Genomic DNA, 21235 nt, shown 5'->3' on the forward strand with positions numbered 1-21235 from the left:
AGGGGAAGAAAGGGGAGAAAGAGAGAGTGGGGGAGAAAGACGAGAGGCGAGAGAGAGAAGAGGGGGGAAGAGAATGGAGAAACAGGAGAAGGGGGATAGAGGGGAGAGGAGAGATGGGGAAGACAAGGGGAGAGAGCGGAGAGAGAAAGGGAAAGGGTAGAGGGCGTAGTCCCATAACACTGGGGCTATAGCTTCAGGACATATCCCTCCTCCTCTCTTTCCCATAACAGCCATGCCTATTTAGCCAGCCGAGCCTCCCTCCATCTCCCTCCCCTCATCTCACATTAGAGAGAGGCCAGTAAAAATATGGAAATGGCTCAAGACATCCCTCAGGCTTCATGTCAGGGTGGAGGATCGATAAATTTGACAATCCATGGCATTTAATTAAAATGGCTGCCGGAAGCGAGGCAGTTTGTTTTTTTGTGCCGACTCGGCCCGTCGTTTATAGCTTAAATGAATACATAAGTGTATTCATAATCACCATTACATTAAATCCTCCTTACTCTTTTAAATAGGGTGGCGGACCATGGTTTCACCCTCGCCAGTTCCTACCTGCCAACCACCACGGAGAGAAAATGTATAACTTCACCTCTCTCTACCGCTCTACAGTAACTTTTAACTTATTCTTGATGCATAAAGAGATATCCTTCCACCTCAAGCACTGACGAATGAACGTTGGCGACAGTGAGCTCTCTAATTCGCTTGTCACTGACAGTAGCGACCTGAGTTGCCAATCAGGTGGACAAATAGTCAACAGTAAACAGACACAGAAGTGTTGGATAGGTTCAGCCTTCGTGTGTAGTCTGCATAGCCGACATTTACGTGTGGAGTTGAATCAGACCACTGCCGTATGACTGACACATATTATGGTTAACTAAGCACCATGTAGAATTTGGATGGGGGGATGGACAGAGTCTTGTAATTGACCTTGGACACCCTCCATCGTGCTTTATTAAAACTTCATTTAAAGAAGAACAACCCCGGGTGGAGGAGGGATGAAGACTCTCTCTCTCTCTCCGGCTATAATGGATTAGATGGGAATCCATTATGCATTTCAGCCAGAGAAAAAGTAGGGCCTGAGACCTGCTTAAAAATATATTTTTAGTACTGAAAATTAATGCGTTCACACAAGCCACTGAATCATTTTAAATGTTCTTTTTTAGTATATTAGGTATATGTGTTGAGAAGACCTATATTTCAACGGAGTGTGGGGACCAAGTCTTAGAATAATGGGCACATTAATACATTAATGATTTGATCCAATGTGCTATCTGTGTTTTGCAGTTGTTATGGTATACTTTAAGAACACACACACACGTGCGCACACACGCACAGTGTCTTCACTATACTGTTGTTGTGACACTCCTCTCACCTCCACATCAGAGTGGTTGTATGTGATCTTGTCACTACGCTGTGTAAATAACTAACTCTTTGGCCCTAACTCCATGGGCGGATGCACACCAATAGCCACCAGAGACGTTCCACTATCCTGACATTTTCTTCCCTGACATCCAGTCTCCTGGCTCCGCTCCTTTAACCTCATATTTATCTCGGACAATGGTCCACTCATTGGTAAAAGTGTTTCGAAATCCAAGCGATTACCAGGCATATCATTTTTTATAATTCAAATTTCTGAGGTATTAAAAAAAGGTTTGATTACACCATCAGGTTGAGTCTTTAACAGGTGCAGGTACTGATTAAGTTGATTCACTGAGGTAATTACAGCCGGATCCCCTTTAATTAGTCTGGCTTTATGGCGTCTCTCTGCAGCATCAGGATCATGGAGCAGCTAGCTAGGCCCTACAGCCGCAGGAGGATAGTTGTGTGTGTGTGTGTGTGTGTGTCGTGTGTGTTGTGTGTGTGTGTGTGTGTGTGTGTGTGGTGTGTGTGTGTGTGTGTGTGTGTGTGTGTGTGTGTGTGTGTGTGTGTGTGTGTGTGTGTGTGTGTGTGTGTGTGTGTGTGTGTGTGTGTGTGTGTGTGTGTGTGTGTGTGTGTGTGTGTGTGTGTGTGTGTGTGTGTGATCTTGCCTTGTGTGCACATACACAAGTACTTACACATGCAATCACGCACAATTCTATTCACGTGCACACGTGAATATGTATGCATACACACATTCTCAAACACATACCGTACCAGTCAAAAATGTGGACACACCTACTCATTCCAGGTTTGTCTTTATTGTTACTATTTTCTACATTGTAGAATAATAGTGAAGACATCAAAACTATGAAATAACAACATGGAATCATGGCAGAAACCAAAAAAGTGTTAAACAAATAAAAATATATTTTCTATTTGAGATTCTTCAAAGTAGCCACCCTTTGTCTTGATGACAGCTTTACACACTCTTGGCATTCTCTCAACCAGCTTCATGAGGTAGTCACCTGGAATCCATTTCAATTAACAGGTGTGCCTTGTTAAAAGTTAATTTGTGGAATTTCTTTCCTTCTTAATGCGTTTGAGCCAATCAGTTGTGTTGTGACAAGGTAGGGTTGGTATACAGAAGATAGCCCTATTTGGTAAAAGACCAAGTCCATAATTGTATTTTTTTATTTTATTTAACCTTTATTTAACTAGGCAAGTAGGTTAAGAACAAATTCTTATTTAAAATGACGACCTACCAAAAGACAAAAGGCTTCCTGCAGGGACGGGGCCTGGGATACTTTATTTATTTTAAATACAATATAAATATAGGACAAAACACACATCACAACAAGAGAGACAACACAACACTACATAAAGAGAGACATAAGACAACAACATAGCAAGGCAGCAACACATGACAACACAGCATGGTAGCAACACAACATAACAACAACATGGTACCAACACAGCATGGTAGCAGCACAAAACATGYTACAAACATTATTGGGCACAGTCAACAGCACAAAGGTCAAGAAGGTAGAGACAACAATACATCACACAAAGCAGCCACAACTGTCAATAAGAGTGTCCATGATTGAGTCTTTGAATTAAGAGATTGAGATAAAACTGTCCAGTTTGAGTGTTTGTTGCAGCTCGTTCCCGTCGCTAGCTGCAGCGAACTGAAAAGAGGAGTGACCCAGGGATCTGTGTGATTTGGGGACCTTTAACAGAATGTGACTGGCAGAACGGATGTTGCATGTGGAGGATGAGGGCTGCAGTAGATATCTCAGATAGGGGGGAGTGAGGCCTAAGAGTGTTTTATAAATAAGCATCAACCAGTGGGTCTTGCGACGGGTATACAGAGATTACAAGTTTACAGTTGACATAATATGGCAAGAACAGCTCAAATAACCAAAGAGAAACGACAGTCCATCATTACTTTAAGATATGAAGGTCAGTCAACCCGGAACATTTCAAGAACTTTGAAAGTTTCTTCAAGTGCAGTCACAAAACCCATCAAGCGCTATGATGAAACTGGCTCTCATGAGGACTGCCACAGGAATGGAAGACCCAGAGTTACCTCTGCTGCAGAGGATAAGTTCATTAGAGTTAACTGCCTCAGAAATTGCAGCCCAAATAAATGCTTCACAGAGTTCAAGTAACAGACACATCTCAACATCAACTCTTCAGAGGAGACTGTGAATCAGGCCTTCATGGTTGAATTGCTGCAAAGAAACCACTACTAAAGGACACCAATAAGAATAAAAAACTTGCTTGGGCCAAGAAACAAGAGCAATGGACATTAGACCAGTGGAAATCATTATCATTATGGGGTATTGTGTAGATTGATAAGGAAAATGTTTTGTTTAATACATTTTAGGATAAGGCTATAATGTAACTTTTTGGGGAAAAAGTCAAGGGGTCTGAATACTTTCCGAATGCACTCTATGTAGAGTGAGCAGGACTATGAAAGCTTGTACGGTTGTGGCAGAGACTGATTCACCGACATGGCTACGAAAGATAAGGCTAGTGGTTGAGCGAACCGTGTGTGTGTAATGCACACACACACACACACACACACACACTTCCCACCCCTCTCAACACAGCAGTGCAGGAAAACTGAGTCGACAGCTACATAGCAGGTAATATCCCATGCCTTCAGCCCTGGTGAGGTGCTGGCTACTTTCTTCTCAGGCTGCGAATGCATCTGGTTAGCGAAAGCTGACAGATGGCTGGCCAGGACTGAGAGGAGATGGGAATGAGGAATTTCGGTGTTCCTCCACAACACACGGGAGACGCGGGAACACTGGAGTGCTTCTCGATTCGCCCGAGATTCCCTGTCACCGGGAATGGAAATCGAAACCGACACACACGTCCGTTATCTAAATGTTAACTCCAGTGCCCTCCGTGTTGTCACAGCCAAGCAAGGTAAGCCAACACCGGCTAGGAGGCATTTCTTTGGGTTCCTGCCATGACAGCGCTCAGCAGYAAGAGGGGACACGGACGCCTCCCATTCCCAACACAAAGTCACATTGTAATAGAATTTAACCACATCTTAAATATTTAATTTAAATTCTTCAGAGTTTTCTTGAGGTCTTTGCTGGACATCTCTAGGAGGACGATCTTAGTGGCTATTGATGTATGGCTGCATCTTGTCGAGTGTCTGGCATATGGCCAGTAGAGACATGAGGCATGCGACACCTCAGCACTCCTCAGGAGCCCAAACAACTGAACCAGGATAGGACAGGATAGGACAGGACAGGACAGAGACAGGACAGGATGGGACAGGATAGAGAGACAGGACAGGACAGAGAGACAGGACAGGATGGGACAGAGAGACAGGACAGAGAGACAGAACAGGATGGGACAGGACAGAGAGACAGGACAGGATGGGACAGGACAGAACGGTTCAGATTAGGGCAGGAAAAGACAGGAATGAGAAGAGGGGACGGATGTGGGAGCGGACACACTTTGAAACGGAGACATTCGTGCACCAGGCAGTATTTATGTTCTGACGACTGCTAGGACACATATTTACTCTTTTAGACCCGTCACAAAGTGATGAGATTTCAAAGTGGTGGAGGTACCTGTTTGAAGAAGCACTGCATTCCATTCCACAAAGGTGGACGATGACGGAGGGGCGAGGGCCGAGCGTAAATGTATCACCGCTGAACCTGGCGTAGGAACAGGGATGGTTTGAGAGGGGACGGGTCCAGACACCTGAYAGGAGGACTTCACATTAACACTGCATGTCAGTGTGTACATAGGTCACAATCCATGAATGAACACACACATACACACAGGCATGCACACAAGCACACAAACGGTGCATATATTATGATATATACAGTACCAGTCAAAGGTTTGGACATACTGTATCTACTCATTCCAGGATTTTCTTTATTTTTACTATTTTCTACATTGTATAATAATAGTGAAGACATCAAAACTATGAAATGACACATATGGAATCATGTAGTAACCAAAAAAAGTGTTAAACAAATCAAAATAGATTTTAGATTTTAGATTCTTCAAAGTAGCCACCCCTTGTCTGGATGACAGCTTTGCACACTCTTGGCATTCTCTCAATCAGTTTCTCCTGGAATTATTTTTATTTTTATTTTACCTTTATTTAACTAGGCAAGTCAGTTTAAAGAACAAATTCTTATTTTCAATGACGGCCTAGGAACACTGCCTTGTTCAGGGGCAGAACAACAGATTTTTACCTTGTCAGCTCGGGGATTCGATCTGCAACCTTTCGGTTACTAGTCCAACCCTCTAACCACTAACCACTGCCGCCCCAATGCTTTTCCAACAGTCTTGAAGGAGTTCCCACATATGCTGAGCACTTGTTGGCTGCTTTTTCTTCAGTCTGCAGTCCAACTCATCCCAAACCATGTCAATTGGGTTGAGGTCGGGTGATTGTGGAGACCAGGTCATCTGATGCAGCCCCTGATGCATCTCCTTCTTGGTCAAATAGCCCTTACACAACCTGGAGGTGTGTTTTGGGTCATTGTCCTGTTGAAAAACAAATGATAGTCCCACTAAGTGCAAACCAGATGCAATGGTGTAGCTGCAGAATGCTGTGGTAGCCATGCTGGTGAAGTGTGCCTTGAATTCTAAATAAATCATAGACAGTGTCATCAGCAAAGCACCCCCACACCTCCTCCTCCATGCTTCACAGTGGGAACTACACATGCGAAGATCATCCGTTCACCTACTCTGTGTCTCACAAAGACACTGCGGTTACAACYAAAAATCTCAAATTTGTACTCATCTGACCAAAGAACAGATTTCCACTGGTCTAATGTCCATTGCATAATTTCCACAAATTAACTTTTAACAAGGCACACCTGTTAATTGAAATGCATTCCAGGTGACTACCTCATGAAGCTGGTTGAGAGAATGCCAAGAGTGGAGTGTGCAAAGCTGTCATCAAGGCAAAGGGTGGCTACTTTGAAGAATCTCAAATATAATATATATTTTGATTTGTTTAACACTTTTTTGGTTACTACAGTACATGATTCCATATGTGTTGTTTCATAGTTTTGATGTCTTCACAACTGTTCTACAATGTAGAAAATAGTAAAAAATAAAGAAAAACCCTGGAATGATTAGGTGTGTCCAAGCATCATGCTGTGGGGATGTTTTTCAGTGGCAGGGACTGGGAAACTAGTCAGGATCGAAGGAAAGATGAATGGAGCAAAGTACAGATAGATCCTTGATGAAAACCTGCTCCAGAGCGCTATGGACCTCAGACTGTGGCGAAGGTTCACCTTCCAACAGGACAACGGCCTTAAACACACAGCCAAGACAATGCAGGAGTGGCTTCGGGATAAGTCTCTGAATGTCCTTGAGTGGCCCAGCCAGAGCCCGGACTTGAACCCGATCGAACAGCTCTGGAGAGACCTGAAAATAGCTGTGCAGCGACGCTCCCCATCCAACCCGACAGGGCTTTAGAAGATCTGCAGAGAAGAATGGGAGAAACTCCCAAATACAGGTGTGCCAAGCTTGTGGCGTCATACCCAAGAAGACTCGAGGCTGTAATCGCTGCCAAAGGTGCTTCAACAAAGTACTGAGTAAAGGGTCTGAATACTTATGTAACTGTAAGAGTTCTGTTTTTATTCATATAAATTTGCTAAAATTGACAAAAAAACAGTTTTTGCTTTGTCATTATTGGGTATTGTGTGTAGGTCAAGGGGTCTGAATACAAGGGGTCTGAATACTTTCCAAATGCACTGTATATTATATTATTATATATATATATGCATTATATTATTATACATTTATTATAACAACATTTTGTGACGTTTTTGATCAGTTTGGTGTTTGGCAGGTTTCTTTTCAGGCTGTTCGTGCACAAGACATTTTTTCTTGAGGTGAGTCGAAGTTTGGTAGCAAAAGTCTACGCCCCTTCGTCGGTGATTGGTCAACAGTATTACTCCTAGGAGTGGCAACTATGGACGGGATTCTTCAATGAAGTGCTTGTTTTCATTCAACAAGAGGCAACTAGTTTTCATGCACATTTTTTCACTTGAGAAATACTGCACCAAACATTTTAGATAGATGTCAAATTAATCGAATAAGACCTCCTTATAAAAACATCCAAATTAATGACAGATTTCTTGATATATCTTAGATCAGGGTCTCTAACCCTGTTCCTGGAGAGCTACCCTCCTGTAGGTTTTCACTCCAAGCCTCCAACTCCTGTTGTAACTAACCTGAATCAGTTTTTCAAATCAGGTGTGCTAGATGATGGTTGGGGTGAAAACCTACAGGATGGTAGCTATCCAGAAACAGGGTTGGAGAGCCCTGTCTTAGACTAATTAGGACTATTTTGAGGAAGTGTATACTGGCTATGTTGTTGCTTTTGGTTCTCAAGAGGGACAAACAGTAATATTTTCAAGCGAAGGTATGCGAGCACAGATGTTCACTTCCCTATGCCGAGTTCTGCTAGGAGCAAACCGAATTTACAGTGCCTTCAGAAAGTATTCACACCCCTTGACTTTTTCACAATTTGTTTTGTTACAAGATGGGATTAAAATTGATTTCATTTATTGTCAATGATCTACACAAAATAATCCTTCATGTCAAAGTGGAAGAAAAATTTGAAAATGTGTAAAATATTTTTGAAATATAAAACACTAATATATCTTGATTACATAAATATCCAACTACCTGAGTCAATACATGTTAGAATAACCCTTGGCAGTTATTACAGCGGTGAGTTTTTCTGGGTAAGTCTCTAAGAGCTTTACACACATGGATTGTACAATATTTGCACATTATTATTTTTGAAATTCTTCAAGCTCTGTCAAGTTGGTTGTTGATCATTGCTAGACAGCGATTTTCAGGTCTTGACGTATATTTTCAAGTAGATTTAAGTCAAAACTGTAAAAAGGCCAATCAATGTCATCTTGGTAAACAACTCCAGTGTATATTTGGCCTTGTGTTTTAGGTTATTATCCTGCTGAAAGGTGAATTTGTCTCCCAGTGTATGTTGGAAAGCAGATTAAACCAGGGTTTCCTCTAGGATTTTGCCTGTGCTTAGCTATATTCCGTTTATTTCTATCCAAAAAAACCTCCRTAGTCTTTGCCGATGACAAGCATACCCATAACACGATGCAGCCACCACCATGCTTGAAAATATAAAGAGTGGTACTCAGTAATGTTTTGGATTTGCCCCAAACATCATGCTTTGTATTCAGGACATAAAGTTAATTGCTTTGCCACATTTTTTGCAGTTTTACTTTAGCGCCTTATTGCAAACAGGATGCATGTTTTGGAATATTTTTCCTTTTCACTCTGTCATTCAGGTTAGTTTTGTGGAGTAACTACAATGTTGTCGATCGATCCTCAGTTTTCTCCTATCACAGCCATTAAACTCTGTAACTGTTTTAAAGTTACCATTTGCCTCATAGTGTCACGGATGTCGAATGAAGTGGACCAAAGCGCAGCGTGGTAAACGTACATATTCGTTTTATTAGGTGATGATGCCGACAAAACAATAAACACTACAAAAAACGACCGTGAAGCTTAAGGGCTATGTGCCACAAACACAGTTAACTTCCCACAGAGAAAGGAGGGAAAGGGCTACCTAAGTATGGTTCCCAATCAGAGACAACGATAGACAGCTGTCCCTGATTGAGAACCATACCCGGCCAAAACATAGAAATACAAAATCATAGAAAAACAAAACATAGAATGCCCACCCCAAATCACACCCTGACCAAACCAAATAGAGACATAAAAAGGCTCTCTAAGGTCAGGGCGTGACACATGGTGAAATCCCTGAGCGGTTTCCTTCTTCTCCGGCAACTGAGATAGGAAGGACGCCTGTATCTTTGTAGTGACTGGGTGTATTGATACACCACCAAAAGTGTAATGAATAACTTCACCATGCTCAAAGGGATATTCAGAGTTTACTTTTTTTACCAATAGTGTACCAATAGGTACACTTCTTTGCGAGGCATTGGAAAACCTCCCTGATCTTTGTGGTTGAATCTATGTTGGAAATTCACTGTGTGGTACAGAGATGAGGTAGTCATTCAAAAATCATGTTAAACACTATTAATGCATCCAGAGTGAGTCCATGCAACTTATTATGCGACTTGTTAAGCACATTTTTACTCCTGAACTTATTTAGGCTTGCCATAACAAAGGGGTTGAATACTTATTGACTCAAGACATTTCAGCTTTMAATTTTTTATTCATTTGTAAAAATGTCTTTGACATTATTGGGTATTGTGTGTAGGCCAGTAACACAAAATATCTTACAATTCAGTCAGTAAAACATCAAAATGTGGAAAAAGTCAAGGGGTGTGAATACTTTCTGAAGGCACTGTATGTATGCGGCTGCCTTAACACACAAACGTACTGTACGCACACGCGCACGCGCACACACATACACCCTGTTTATCTTCCTGTAATCTGTTGGACCAGATTTAATTCCAGTGGATGTGCCCCCTACCATCCATCATCCTGTGCTCTGGGCTGCAGCAGACCTGGCTGGGTATACACAGCGCTGAGTTCATGAAGATGGCCAATATCCAAATTAAACAGCTCTCTGCATTATAAATGCAACATGTTTAATGGCACTGCAAGATCAAAGGTTATGCTGCACCGCAATGATCTAAGGGTTTAACAAGTGCACAATTAAATAAGACTAATCTCAAACATCTACAGTAGAATAGTGGAATGTAACAGGGTTGGATTTACTATGCTGATTTGGCTTAAATACTGTATTTTCATATTTTTCTGTGTGAATGTTTTTTTTTTTTTTTTTTTACACATCTTGACCCAAACACATTGTATTGAAGGGTCTTACTCTAGCCCTCAGAGACTCCGTCAAACCTGTAGGCCTAGTCCCAAGAACTTGCGTGCTGCCGATTCCGCCAAAACTCTGCTTCATTCCATTCCCGCGCATTAACCGACAAGTCGCCCAAGGGCTGCGTGACCAGCGACACAAGCCATTTCCTCCCGTGAATGACACCAAAATAAAATCTTTATTGAGCGTCTATCTGTGAGCTCCAAACTCTGGGACAGAAAGATGCCTCTCATGGAGTCCCTTTCATGTGAGGAATGTGCTCGGCTGGGCAGATTAGATTTTCTGGAATCCACAATGTCAATGACACTATTGGCAGCTGTGCTCTGTTAAACAGGAGGGCATGGTTGTGTGTGTGTGTGGCTTTGTACAGCCGCTGCATGCCTACTTAGTGTATTTCCCCCGAGCCCATCCATGACTCATTAATCAAATATTCATACATCCCTGTAAATACATGGTGAACACAGCAGTCCCTTACAGCACACAGCAGCAAGCCCCGTGCCCCCCAGCACAACACTCTTTCATGTTCACCTGGGGCCTGACAAAAATCCACAAATCCTTCCCCTCATAACGTTCCCCCTCCCATGTCATTCCTCTCCACAGCCACAGCACCAAAACATTGCTGCATATTTGATGACTCGATGTCCATCTCTCCATCCACACAGCCAGCCGGTTTGGCCCTAAAAACAGCCTGTTATGTACTGTTCAGACACTTCCTCTAAAATTATGCTATTATGTTCTGTGCCAGCTCTCTGGTTCCTCTCGCTCAGTGAACGGACATGAGAACAGATCCCTGATTCTTCCTCTCGGTCTCTCTTTCCATCCTCACCCCTACCGTGGCATCCTCTCAGAAGGGCAACTTTCCCCCCAAAAACGGGACCTCTGACCCCCTAACCCAAGGCCAAGCTCCTCACAATACAATAATTGGTATTGTACGTGAAAACATGTACAGCATAGCTCAAACGATGGGGGCACAAGAAATATTACCCATGGCAACAGTGCGTCGTTGCGCGAGGATATTTTCTTTTCCTCCGCGGGCGGACACAATCCCAGCCTGTGTCAGAGGGTCACATTTTTCCCGCCGGCTGGTTAATGGGCTGTAGAGATGGTTAGCACATACGATTAGTTTTAATCTAGTACATTTGACTGGGTAATAAACAGGATTTCAACACAACAAGTGTTGTATTATGCATGGCAAAATGAGACAAAACAAATATGTTTTCCCAAGAGATATCTCTCTCTTTAATGCTTGTGAAGAGGTGCACAGATCAGATGAGAAAATCAAAAAGGTTTTATGACTTTATTCTACTTTGCTGCACAGCAGTGTGAGAATCAATACTGTGATAAAGAGATGCATTTTGGGAACATTTTGCAACACGGGTAGAATGTAGCTGTCTTTATGCATTTACAGTTGAACATTTCAATTACATTCAACCCACATAAGAAATTGTGGCTTCTACAAATATCACCATTTAAATGAGATTACTCAATTAACTTAGTATGTGGGTAACGTATATTTAAAGTTCGTAATTATTGTGAAAGTACAAAGAGAAGCAAGGCATTGTACCGGTCACCTCTATAGACGGGTTTGACTGTGACATTGGAAAACCTTTCCATTTAGACAATTCATTTGTTTTGGAAAAAAAATACAAAAAATWAAAATGCATGAACCAAAGTACTGTATCATTTCAAGGACAATAATCAGAAATTCTCAAATGGCTGTTTGAAAATTCAAAGACGTGTTGAAATGATTTGGCAACCTAAAACTTTTCCTCCTAATGTAAATGTGGTCTCGAAATCATAAGAGTGTAACCCTAGAACATATTTGACCATTAAATCTTCCAGGACTATCAAAGTATTTCTAAACACTTCTAAAAAATAGTCTGTGAATGACACTCTCCTATAGCACTTTACTGTGTTATAAGGCCCAGCTATAGAACAACAGTGATATCCTCACACATAACCTCTGATGACTACCGTCTCCTAAAGTGCAGAACTGATTTCCTTACAAGTCAAATGTGTTTTATATTTGGCTGAGAGTTTGTTTTCCAATAAGCCAAGGCACCCAATTCTCCATCTGTATCAATAATGCACAGTGTACAAGATACAGTACATCGCATAACCCTCAGTACAACCTCATAGCGCTTACAGACCCATGGTATGTTTGTTTGATCCTTTGCCCTATGTTACCGATTTACACAGAACAATCAAAACTAACAGCAACTATCTACAGTATAAGATAACAATTTTAGTATTTTTAGGTTTTGTGTATTAAGTCATGAATGCTGGTGTGAGAATTTTTTTATATTGGCTATGTATTTTCATAATTGTGGAATAGAGAGTCCTGGCCTTGGATAAGCAGGTATCAGTCTGTCTGGTAGTCACTTCGCTGGTCGTTTTAAAAGTCTCTGACCATGACCTTTGACCGCGGCGTTGACCTTCAGAGCAGCACGAAGTCTCCAGCGGTAGCGGCTGCTCTCTGTGGGTCACGGATAAACGGCCATTCCCTCTTCTCCGGGGTCAACTCCGCCGAAAGGTTGTAATCTCTTCCGTGACCTTGCATGAAAGTGAATGCTGGGTATTTCTCATTCGCTGATGGCAGCAACACCTGATACACAAACACAGACACAAAGACAGACACAAAGAATGTTATATAAAAGCCTAAAAAGTTTAATTGAGTTAAGAAGCGAGCATCCTGCATGAAAGCAACAGACACAGTTGTAGGGCAGGGATGGGAGCAGGGAGAGGGGACTGCCTCAGATTAACAGCTAAATAGTGCCACCAGATGGCCAGTTCATTTAACTTCTCTTAGACATTCAAACTACTGTATAATACGGTCATTATAGCAGACACTTTTATCTACAGTTAACACATATATGCTTTCCTCTCACTCACGTTCTATGCTTTCATATTGGGTATTAATTTATCTGATGACAATGATTAAGAAATAAACTAAGATGATTTTGACTAAATAGTAAAGCCTTTAGTTCACCCACCTTGGACAGTTCGTGGCTGATTGTCTGGTAGTCCTGGACACTTCTAGAGTAAAAGCCTATGGTACAACTGGGGTCCATCTTACTGAAAGGCATCTTCTTTGGCGACGGGCAATGATACGACTAAAAATACAAAATGTTCGCTGTGTCAAATTGACAACAATTATTATCACTGGTTATTTAAAAAAATATGGTTTAATTGATCGTGATAATACAGTGAAGTATTGAAGATAAGTATGAAATAGGTAGGAAAGTTTCTGAATATAAAATGTTATGTTTTATGAATGRAATGAAATTCAAATTCATCTGTTGTCACACACTCAGACTGCTGAAAATAAAAAATCTAGCTCTGTTTCTGGTCTCTTGTCCCACTGTGTGCTGGTTCTACAGCCAAGCATCAGGAGAAGTTTCAATGCAGTAGTCAATGATAAATGCAGGTTTTTATGTGTTCTACTGCTGAAATATTCAGGATCATAGTATCTGAGCCTCTCTATATTCTCCATATTTCTCCTCCACAGCAGCCTCACATATCTGAGTAGCAAATAAATCAGCAGCCAGGGACTCAGTAATTGAACGGGGGCTGCTTTAGGATTCATACCCTTAAGTACTAACAGAAACTATTAAATTCACATTACTGAGCCCCAGTCAGCTCAGTGTAATTTCCCATTACCTGAAGAGGGAAATGGTTAGTGCTGACATCCACAAAAGACTGACAGTAATGAGGGTCCATGTAAATCAAGCTGTCATCTGCAAGGACAAAACAAAAGACAAGTTATTCAAAAACATCTGATTATTACAAACGCTACCACGCCGACGAGCGACGACATACTCCTTCCCTCCAATTTCTATGCAGGAAAGTCATTTCGCTAGGCTACTGTTAGCATTCTTACAGTCAAAAACGCCTCCTGTTTTTTAATATCGACCAGGGTGGATTCAACTCTGCATAATCAAATGCTGTTGTACAAGCACATTTTTTCCTCCCGGCCGCAGAAAGGGGGCTGTCCTTAGATTTTTGTGTGGGGAAATTACTTTTACAAACACGCAATTATATTCGTCCATTTACATATGATGTATGCGGGCCGGAGTCAACGCTTGGCAGGGAGAATGTATTGCTTGTCATTTAGACATCATCCGGCACTTCATTTCAAATTGGTAAAATGTAAATGTGTAAATATTGACTGCCAAGATGTACAACTGAAGGCTCCTCCCGTCCACTGAAGGTGATGGAGAGTGGCTCACTTTGGGGCCCCGCTGGATGGATGAGAATGAAATGATATGCATAATGTCTCCTATGGAAATCAATTACGGACACAACTTCGGATGTTTACCCCTTGTGATAAATGAGTAGGGCTTTGATGGGTCAGAGAAAATAAAATAAGAACTGTTTCACACACACTCACACTCCTCACAAACACAAATGCATTAACTTAGTCTCTTTATACAGAGAGAAGAGAGGAGGGGGACAGTATGGTAAATTATCTCCACTGTCCTCTAGTCTTTAGTCCTCTGGTTGGTTTCTGGGTGAAACACTAACCTTGAAAGCCCACGAAGTAGCAGGCCTGTTTGGGCTTGCCCCCGATGATACCAATACAGTACTCCAGACTCAATATGCTCTGAGGAGGATGGAGACCAGGGGACACACGGTCAAATACTCAGCCATATAGAACAGGCTTACGTACTGCTGTAGCTAATACTGTCTCTAGGTTTATATTCAGAAATATGCATTATAACAGGTTTACGTACTGCTGTAGCTAATACTGTCTCTAGGTTTATACTCAGCCATATGCATTATAACAGGTTTATGTACTGCTGTAGCTAATGCTGTCTCTAGGTTTATACTCAGCCATATGCATTATAACAGGTTTATGTACMGCTGTAGGTAATGCTGTCTCTAGGTTTATACTCAGCCATATGCATTATAACAGGTAATGCTGTCTACTGTCTCCCTGCTATCATAGCTAAATTAGCTGAGAAGGGGGAACTACTACTCATGAGTAGCTGTGCTGGTAAAGCCTTTTTTTCTTAATAGAAAATCATTTCTGTGTAACAAGTAAGTACCTTACTGTAATTATTTGAAATTAAAATGGTAAAATGTAACAAAAATAGCTTCGTAGCAAAGAGCAATTTCTCATCCAATAATTTTGATAAGACTGTCTGGGAAAACTGAAAAATAGCTGTTATTGGCAGAGAAGTTTGGAACTCATTCTTATTGGTCTAACTAATTTACCACCTGGTGATGTCACCAGGCAGGCCAAAACTCCATCCCACCAAAACAGGCTGAAATATCAGGCGGTCTTTTCAAACAAATCTTATACTAAAAGGGCATTATCATAATTTTCACAATTTCACAATATTATTCCAACCTCATTGTGGAAAAATATATAAAACACAGGTCAATCACGTTTTTGACTGCACTGGGCCTTTAAGACAAAATAAATTAAGAAATGTGCACACTATTATGTGCTTCCATCAATTGAATGGGTAAACTTCATCAGCAACGTTACAGCAACGAAGTGAAAAAAATCGAAACTGACGGCGTGGTTGAAGCGTTGATGAAGTTCACCCATTCAATTGTTGGGAGGACATTAAGTATAGTGTGGGACTTCATTTTCATACAGCTTATTCACCTTTACTCTTCAAACATTTCTGGGTGTGTGTCTGCTCATACTTTTTATTAGGTCACTTCCCTGCAGACACGACCTTTAACCTGAATCTGGAATTCAAAATATAGTACTGCGTATGTATTTTTGCTAACACACAGGCTCTCTGATTAGGTTAGAGATCCCTTTGTCTGATATAACATAGCGGTAGTAAGTGTATGTGTTTTCTGGACATTCACAATTAGTGATTTTAAAACCACAACTCACTCAAATCTACATTCTAGACAGGATCATCCTACAAGGGTTAGGGCTATTGTTTTTCCCACCTTGACAAAGCTGAAGTACTCTGGGTTGATCTTCTCTCCCCCCAGTCGAACTGGGATGAAAATGATGACCGCCCGGCTGTCAGTAAGGGGCAGGGCATCCGCTCCCCCAGCCACACACGACTGGTGGCTATCGATGACATCAGCATTGTAAACTATAGGGGATCAATACCAGAGGTCAGACAGGGGTCAAACGCCTGCCTGCCTCTAAACCCTGCTATCACACACTGAAGGACATTTGCAATGATCATGAATGTTCTTATTATAAAGTGAACATTTCTAACAGACGCAGTCGAGTGTTATTACACAGGTAACCTATAGAGCAACTTCTGTACTCAACTCTCTCACCCAGGTCTCCAATCATAAGTGTGTCTGCATTCTGTACAGTAGTGAGAGTGTAATCCACTGCTGCTGTCCACATCTCTCATTCTTATAGTGCCCTACTACTGAACCCACACTGTTCCCCTCACACACTGGGAGAGTCTAGATCCTGCAGCTCTCATCTTAACATTCTCCTCTCTCCGTCACACAACCAGTCCCAATCACTCGCTGTTGAGAATAATGACTTCATTCAAAATCCAGGTTATTGGAGGGAGGACGATTTAGGACAGGGGGGGTTGGAGGAGGTGGTTAGCCTCCTTTCACCTCTGTACCACTCTCCTGGCCAGCTCTCTCTCTCTCTCTCTCTCTACCCATCCTTCCTCGATCCTCTCTGTCCATCTAGTCTCTCTCTCCTCCGTCTCTCTCCTCCCTGGCTCTCTCTCCATTCCAGCTCTATATACATTGTCCTTCTACACTGTGTTTCTCCTGATGAGATGCCCAGACCCTGGGCCCAGAGGAGGTTCATCTGTCATACCTGTACAGTCCTGGGAGACATAAGCAGTTATGCCCGACAGCCCAGGGTCTGTTGCCTCCTCTACAGCTTTTCTAAGAGCGAAAGAGAGGGAAAGATAGTTATTTGGTGGCCACCAAGAATGTGTGAAACAGCATTAATATAACCCTAGAACCAGACCCACCTCAGGATGTGTGAAACAGCATTAATATAACCCTAGAACCAGACCCACCTCAGGGATGTGTGAAACAGCATTAATATAACCCTAGAACCAGACCCACCTCAGGATGTGTGAAACAGCATTAATATAACCCTAGAACCAGACCCACCTCAGGATGTGTGCCACCACGGCAGGGCCATACCAGTCCCCTGCCCGTTTCCCAGACACCAGGCCTAACTCCACCAGTCTGTGGACACCCAGCTGTGCCTGAGGACTGTCCCCAAGCCAGGACACCAGGGTGCGGTGGTAGACCTCCCTCTGGTGGATGTCAGCCTCCTCCGCTCTTCCAGGGGCCCCTGGAGCATGAAGCATTGGTCCTGGGTCCGAGGGCCTCTCTCCCTGCAGTGAGGCCTCCAGGCTGGCCACCAGACGCTTGGCTGCACTGGTGGTCCAGGTCTCTGTGTCCAGAGGCTGGAGGGCCAACGCCTCCGACCACGTCCATTCTGAGGCACACAGACAGAGGAGGGTCAAAGGGATTTTTTTAACATCTGGTATATCTTTTCCATTTTGTTAGTTGAACACTCTGCTATCGAAGGAAATCATTTAAATATTAAAACATTTGTATGAGGCACTTATGTTCAGCAAATATGCCAATATCTTGAGAAAACTAAATGTAAGCCACATTCAGCACAAGAAAGCTACAGCAAATGGTACTGGGGTTCTGGCTCTCAACTCGACCGCAGAAATGATCAAACTGAAAATATATACACAAGTATTTGGCCTGTTGTCAATGACAACACCTCAGACATTGAACCACATTCTCCAGACCAAAGACTCTTAGAATATAGAGTTTCAGAACTCAGGGAAATAAAGTTCTGGCTTAAATCTTCTGCTAAAACAGATAGTCGAGTTTGACTTTAAATAAGAGAATGAGAAAACCCTATTGTATAATAGTCCAATTATAGGCCTCTCAGTATGTCCAGTATTTCACTTTTACAGCGTTTTAGCCCTACAAACAGGGTGGGCACCCGGGGTGGCGAGGGTGTGAGTGGCCAATGCCATAAAGGAGACGGACTTGGGCACGAGGCAGTAACATAATGACCTTGCAGAGTGAATGAAAGATATTTATTGATCAATTTCAGTTCTTTAAGTGGCCATTAGTCATTTTATAGCTTAAAAGATTTATTTAATGACATACTGTATTTCACATTCAGTGGAAGAACAAGTTAAATATTGTTTTCTAAATGGTTGCATTAAAATGGTAGTAAATTAGTTTCCTATTCACTAGTGTGAATCTCAAGAGATCCTACTCTGAAGAACAGAGAATGCACTTCAATGACAAAACTCATTAAATTATGAAATTCTCAGATATTGTTTGACAAAGGAATGAGGAACCAAGGACTTTCCCATTTTTAGTAATAGTTATAAGGGTCATACTATAAACTTGGATTGCATTCATTAGGGCACGCAACAGAAAATGTATTTTATTTTTTTGCAATGGAAAACTAAAATAAGTATTTCTTACTGGACCAGGGGTGTACTCATCAGTGCACAACATAGCAAACCATTGCAAGAAAGCAACTATAGAAACTGTAGCAATATAAATTCTTATTGGACAATTTCAGGTTAGTCCCTCACCGTTTGCTTCCGTTTGAATACACCTCTGGTAGTCCCCATTTCAAAAGGGTTTCTTCCATTTAGTGCCTAATGAACACAACCCTGGCCCACTGCCATCCCACTGACCTCTGCCCAGGAAGTGTAGTATGAGGGCCTGAGCCAGCATCATTTGTCCCGCCCTCAGCATACAGCCCCAGCCACAGTCAGAGGTTAGGGAGGAGCCTGGCAGGGCAGGGAACTCCTCTCTGTAGGTCAACCACACACGGGAAGCAAAGTCCCTCCGGAAGGCCTCCACGTCGTCACCCCCTGTGGCGAGGGGTGCATCACAGACCTCAGTGCTGCAGCTCTCTGTTGGGCTATCCTCATCTGATCAATGAAATCACATTCAATCAGATCAATCACATATTGAAAAGGAGCCAGTGAGTAAGAGTCTATTCGGAAAGGGAACACAGCAATGCAGACCGAAATTCAGTATGTGTGTGTGTTACCTTACCGTCAGCCTTAAAATGGTAGCATTTCCCCAGGAGGAACACTGGGGAATTTCTGCTAAAGTAGGTTTTTGACTTCAAAGCCCAACCTAAAGATCAGAATGAAATATTTAATTAGCCATAGGGTGGGTAGTTGTAAATGAACTCAGTAGCTTAGTTGGTAGATCATGGATAAAAGCATATGCCAAATGGCATATATTATTATACTGAACAAAAATATAAAACGCAACATGCAACAATTTCAAAAGATTTTACTGAGTTACAGTTCATATACAGAAATCAGTCAATTGAAATAAACTCATTAGGCTCCAATCTATAGATTTCACATGACTGGGAATACAGATACACATCGGTTGGTCAAAGACCCCTTAAAAAAAGGTAGGGGCGTGGATCAGAAAACCCGTCAGTACAACACATTTCCTTCGCATAGAGTTGATCAGGCTGTTGATTGTGGGCCTCAGGATCTCGTCAAGGTATCTCTGTGCATTCAAATTGCCACCGATAAAATGCAATTGTGTTTGTTGTCCGTAGCATATGCCTGCCCATACCATAACCCCACCTCCACCATGGGGCACCCTGTTCACAACGTTGACATCAGCTCGCCCACATGATGCCATACACGTGGTCTGCGGTTGTGAGGCCGGTAGGACGTACTGACAAATTCTCTAAAACGACGTTGGAGGCAGTTTATGCTCTGGCAACAGCTATGGTGGACATCCCTGGGGTCAGCATGCCAATTGCACACTCCTTCAAAACTTGAGACATATGTGGTATTGTGTTTTGTGACAAAACTGCACATTTTAGAGTGACCTTTTATTTTCCACAGTACAAGGTGTACCTGTGTTATGATCATCTATCTGAAACACAGATAGTATTGCTAGGGTCAGACAGAGGATCCATATAGAAATGATATGGAGTATAAACACATGCTTGAGAAGCTGCAGTCAGCCACAATTGATTATGATCTTATCAGAATAATCACACATGCTCTGATAATTATCACATCTATCATGTGCTGAAGCGAATGACAACTCAGCTGACAGCTGTTAAATCTTACAAAGACTGTTTTAAATTTCCGTGGTCAATTAACTTAAATCAGAAGGATTGAGACAGCAACCTGTAGAGGATAACAGGAGCCTAAAGGGGAGTCTCGAATAACCATTACGATGCACTTACTGTACTTCACATTGTGCCATGCTGACAAGAACTTTGTCTTCAATTTCTCCACCTCATCAGTCCCTTTATTCTCCATTTTGACCACCGGGAAATTGAACTCATCCCAGCGTAGTTAACAATCTCACTGTCTTCCTGAAATGCTTCATTTGAAAGGACAAGACATTCATTTATTTTGTCGTTTTAGTTAAAGACAAAGGGCTTGAATTGAAAAGGTAACGTTACAGAGTTGCCGACTAGCAGTTTACCAACATTAAACCCCCAGCTAGCTACCTAATCTCTACCCCCATCCAACTCCTTATGGAAGTGTCATGGCAAACATGTTTGGATTGACAATGAAAGCAATTGAGTTGGCAAGAGCGCAAACAGTTAGCTAGCTAACGTTAGCGAGCTAATTTACACATTGTTCAGCTAGTTAGCAGTCACGCGAATAATTTAACTTTGCGTTCAGTCTCCGGTATAACAACATACATCCGGGACTCGTTCGAATACATTTATACATGTCAAATAATTTAACATAAAAGTTCGTATTTCAGTTTGATACTTACTGTGTATCTAGCTTAACCAGCTCCCAGTGTTTACATTTTGAGGAAGCAAAACCACAAGCCAAGCACGCGACTCTCGCGGTGTTTGCGTCATTCTGCAACGTAAATGTGCTGCGCGGCTACTACAAGCACATAATCTCTTTTACAGTCACATTCATTAATTCAGTTAAATTGTTGGTGCTGACCTAATTTTAAATTGATCCATTACTTACAATTCACTTTTAGGGTGCCAAAACATTCCATCCCCAGAAATGCTTTATAGTCAGACAATGTATTGGGACTTGCATGATATTCAATAATCCATTGAGGTTGTGA

General features: G+C 42.1%; 1 protein-coding gene across 1 annotated transcript; it reads right to left on the reverse strand.

The window, feature by feature from the left end:
- Positions 1-12177: 12177 nt before the first annotated feature.
- atg4c (autophagy related 4C, cysteine peptidase) lies at positions 12178-21010 on the reverse strand. The gene is made up of 11 exons (XM_024004327.2): positions 20924-21010; positions 20379-20518; positions 19208-19291; positions 18841-19080; positions 17267-17600; positions 16962-17032; positions 16109-16260; positions 14717-14795; positions 13853-13929; positions 13186-13305; positions 12178-12797 (listed from the first exon to the last, which is right to left on the reverse strand). The coding sequence occupies exons 2-11, from the start codon at positions 20452-20454 to the stop codon at positions 12630-12632; spliced, it is 1401 nt and encodes a 466-aa protein (XP_023860095.1). The 5' UTR covers positions 20455-20518; positions 20924-21010; the 3' UTR covers positions 12178-12629.
- Between the last annotated feature and the right edge of the window lie 225 nt (positions 21011-21235).

Source organism: Salvelinus sp. IW2-2015, linkage group LG16 (genome assembly GCF_002910315.2).
Source record: "Salvelinus sp. IW2-2015 linkage group LG16, ASM291031v2, whole genome shotgun sequence".
Lineage (NCBI taxonomy): Eukaryota > Metazoa > Chordata > Actinopteri > Salmoniformes > Salmonidae > Salvelinus > Salvelinus sp. IW2-2015.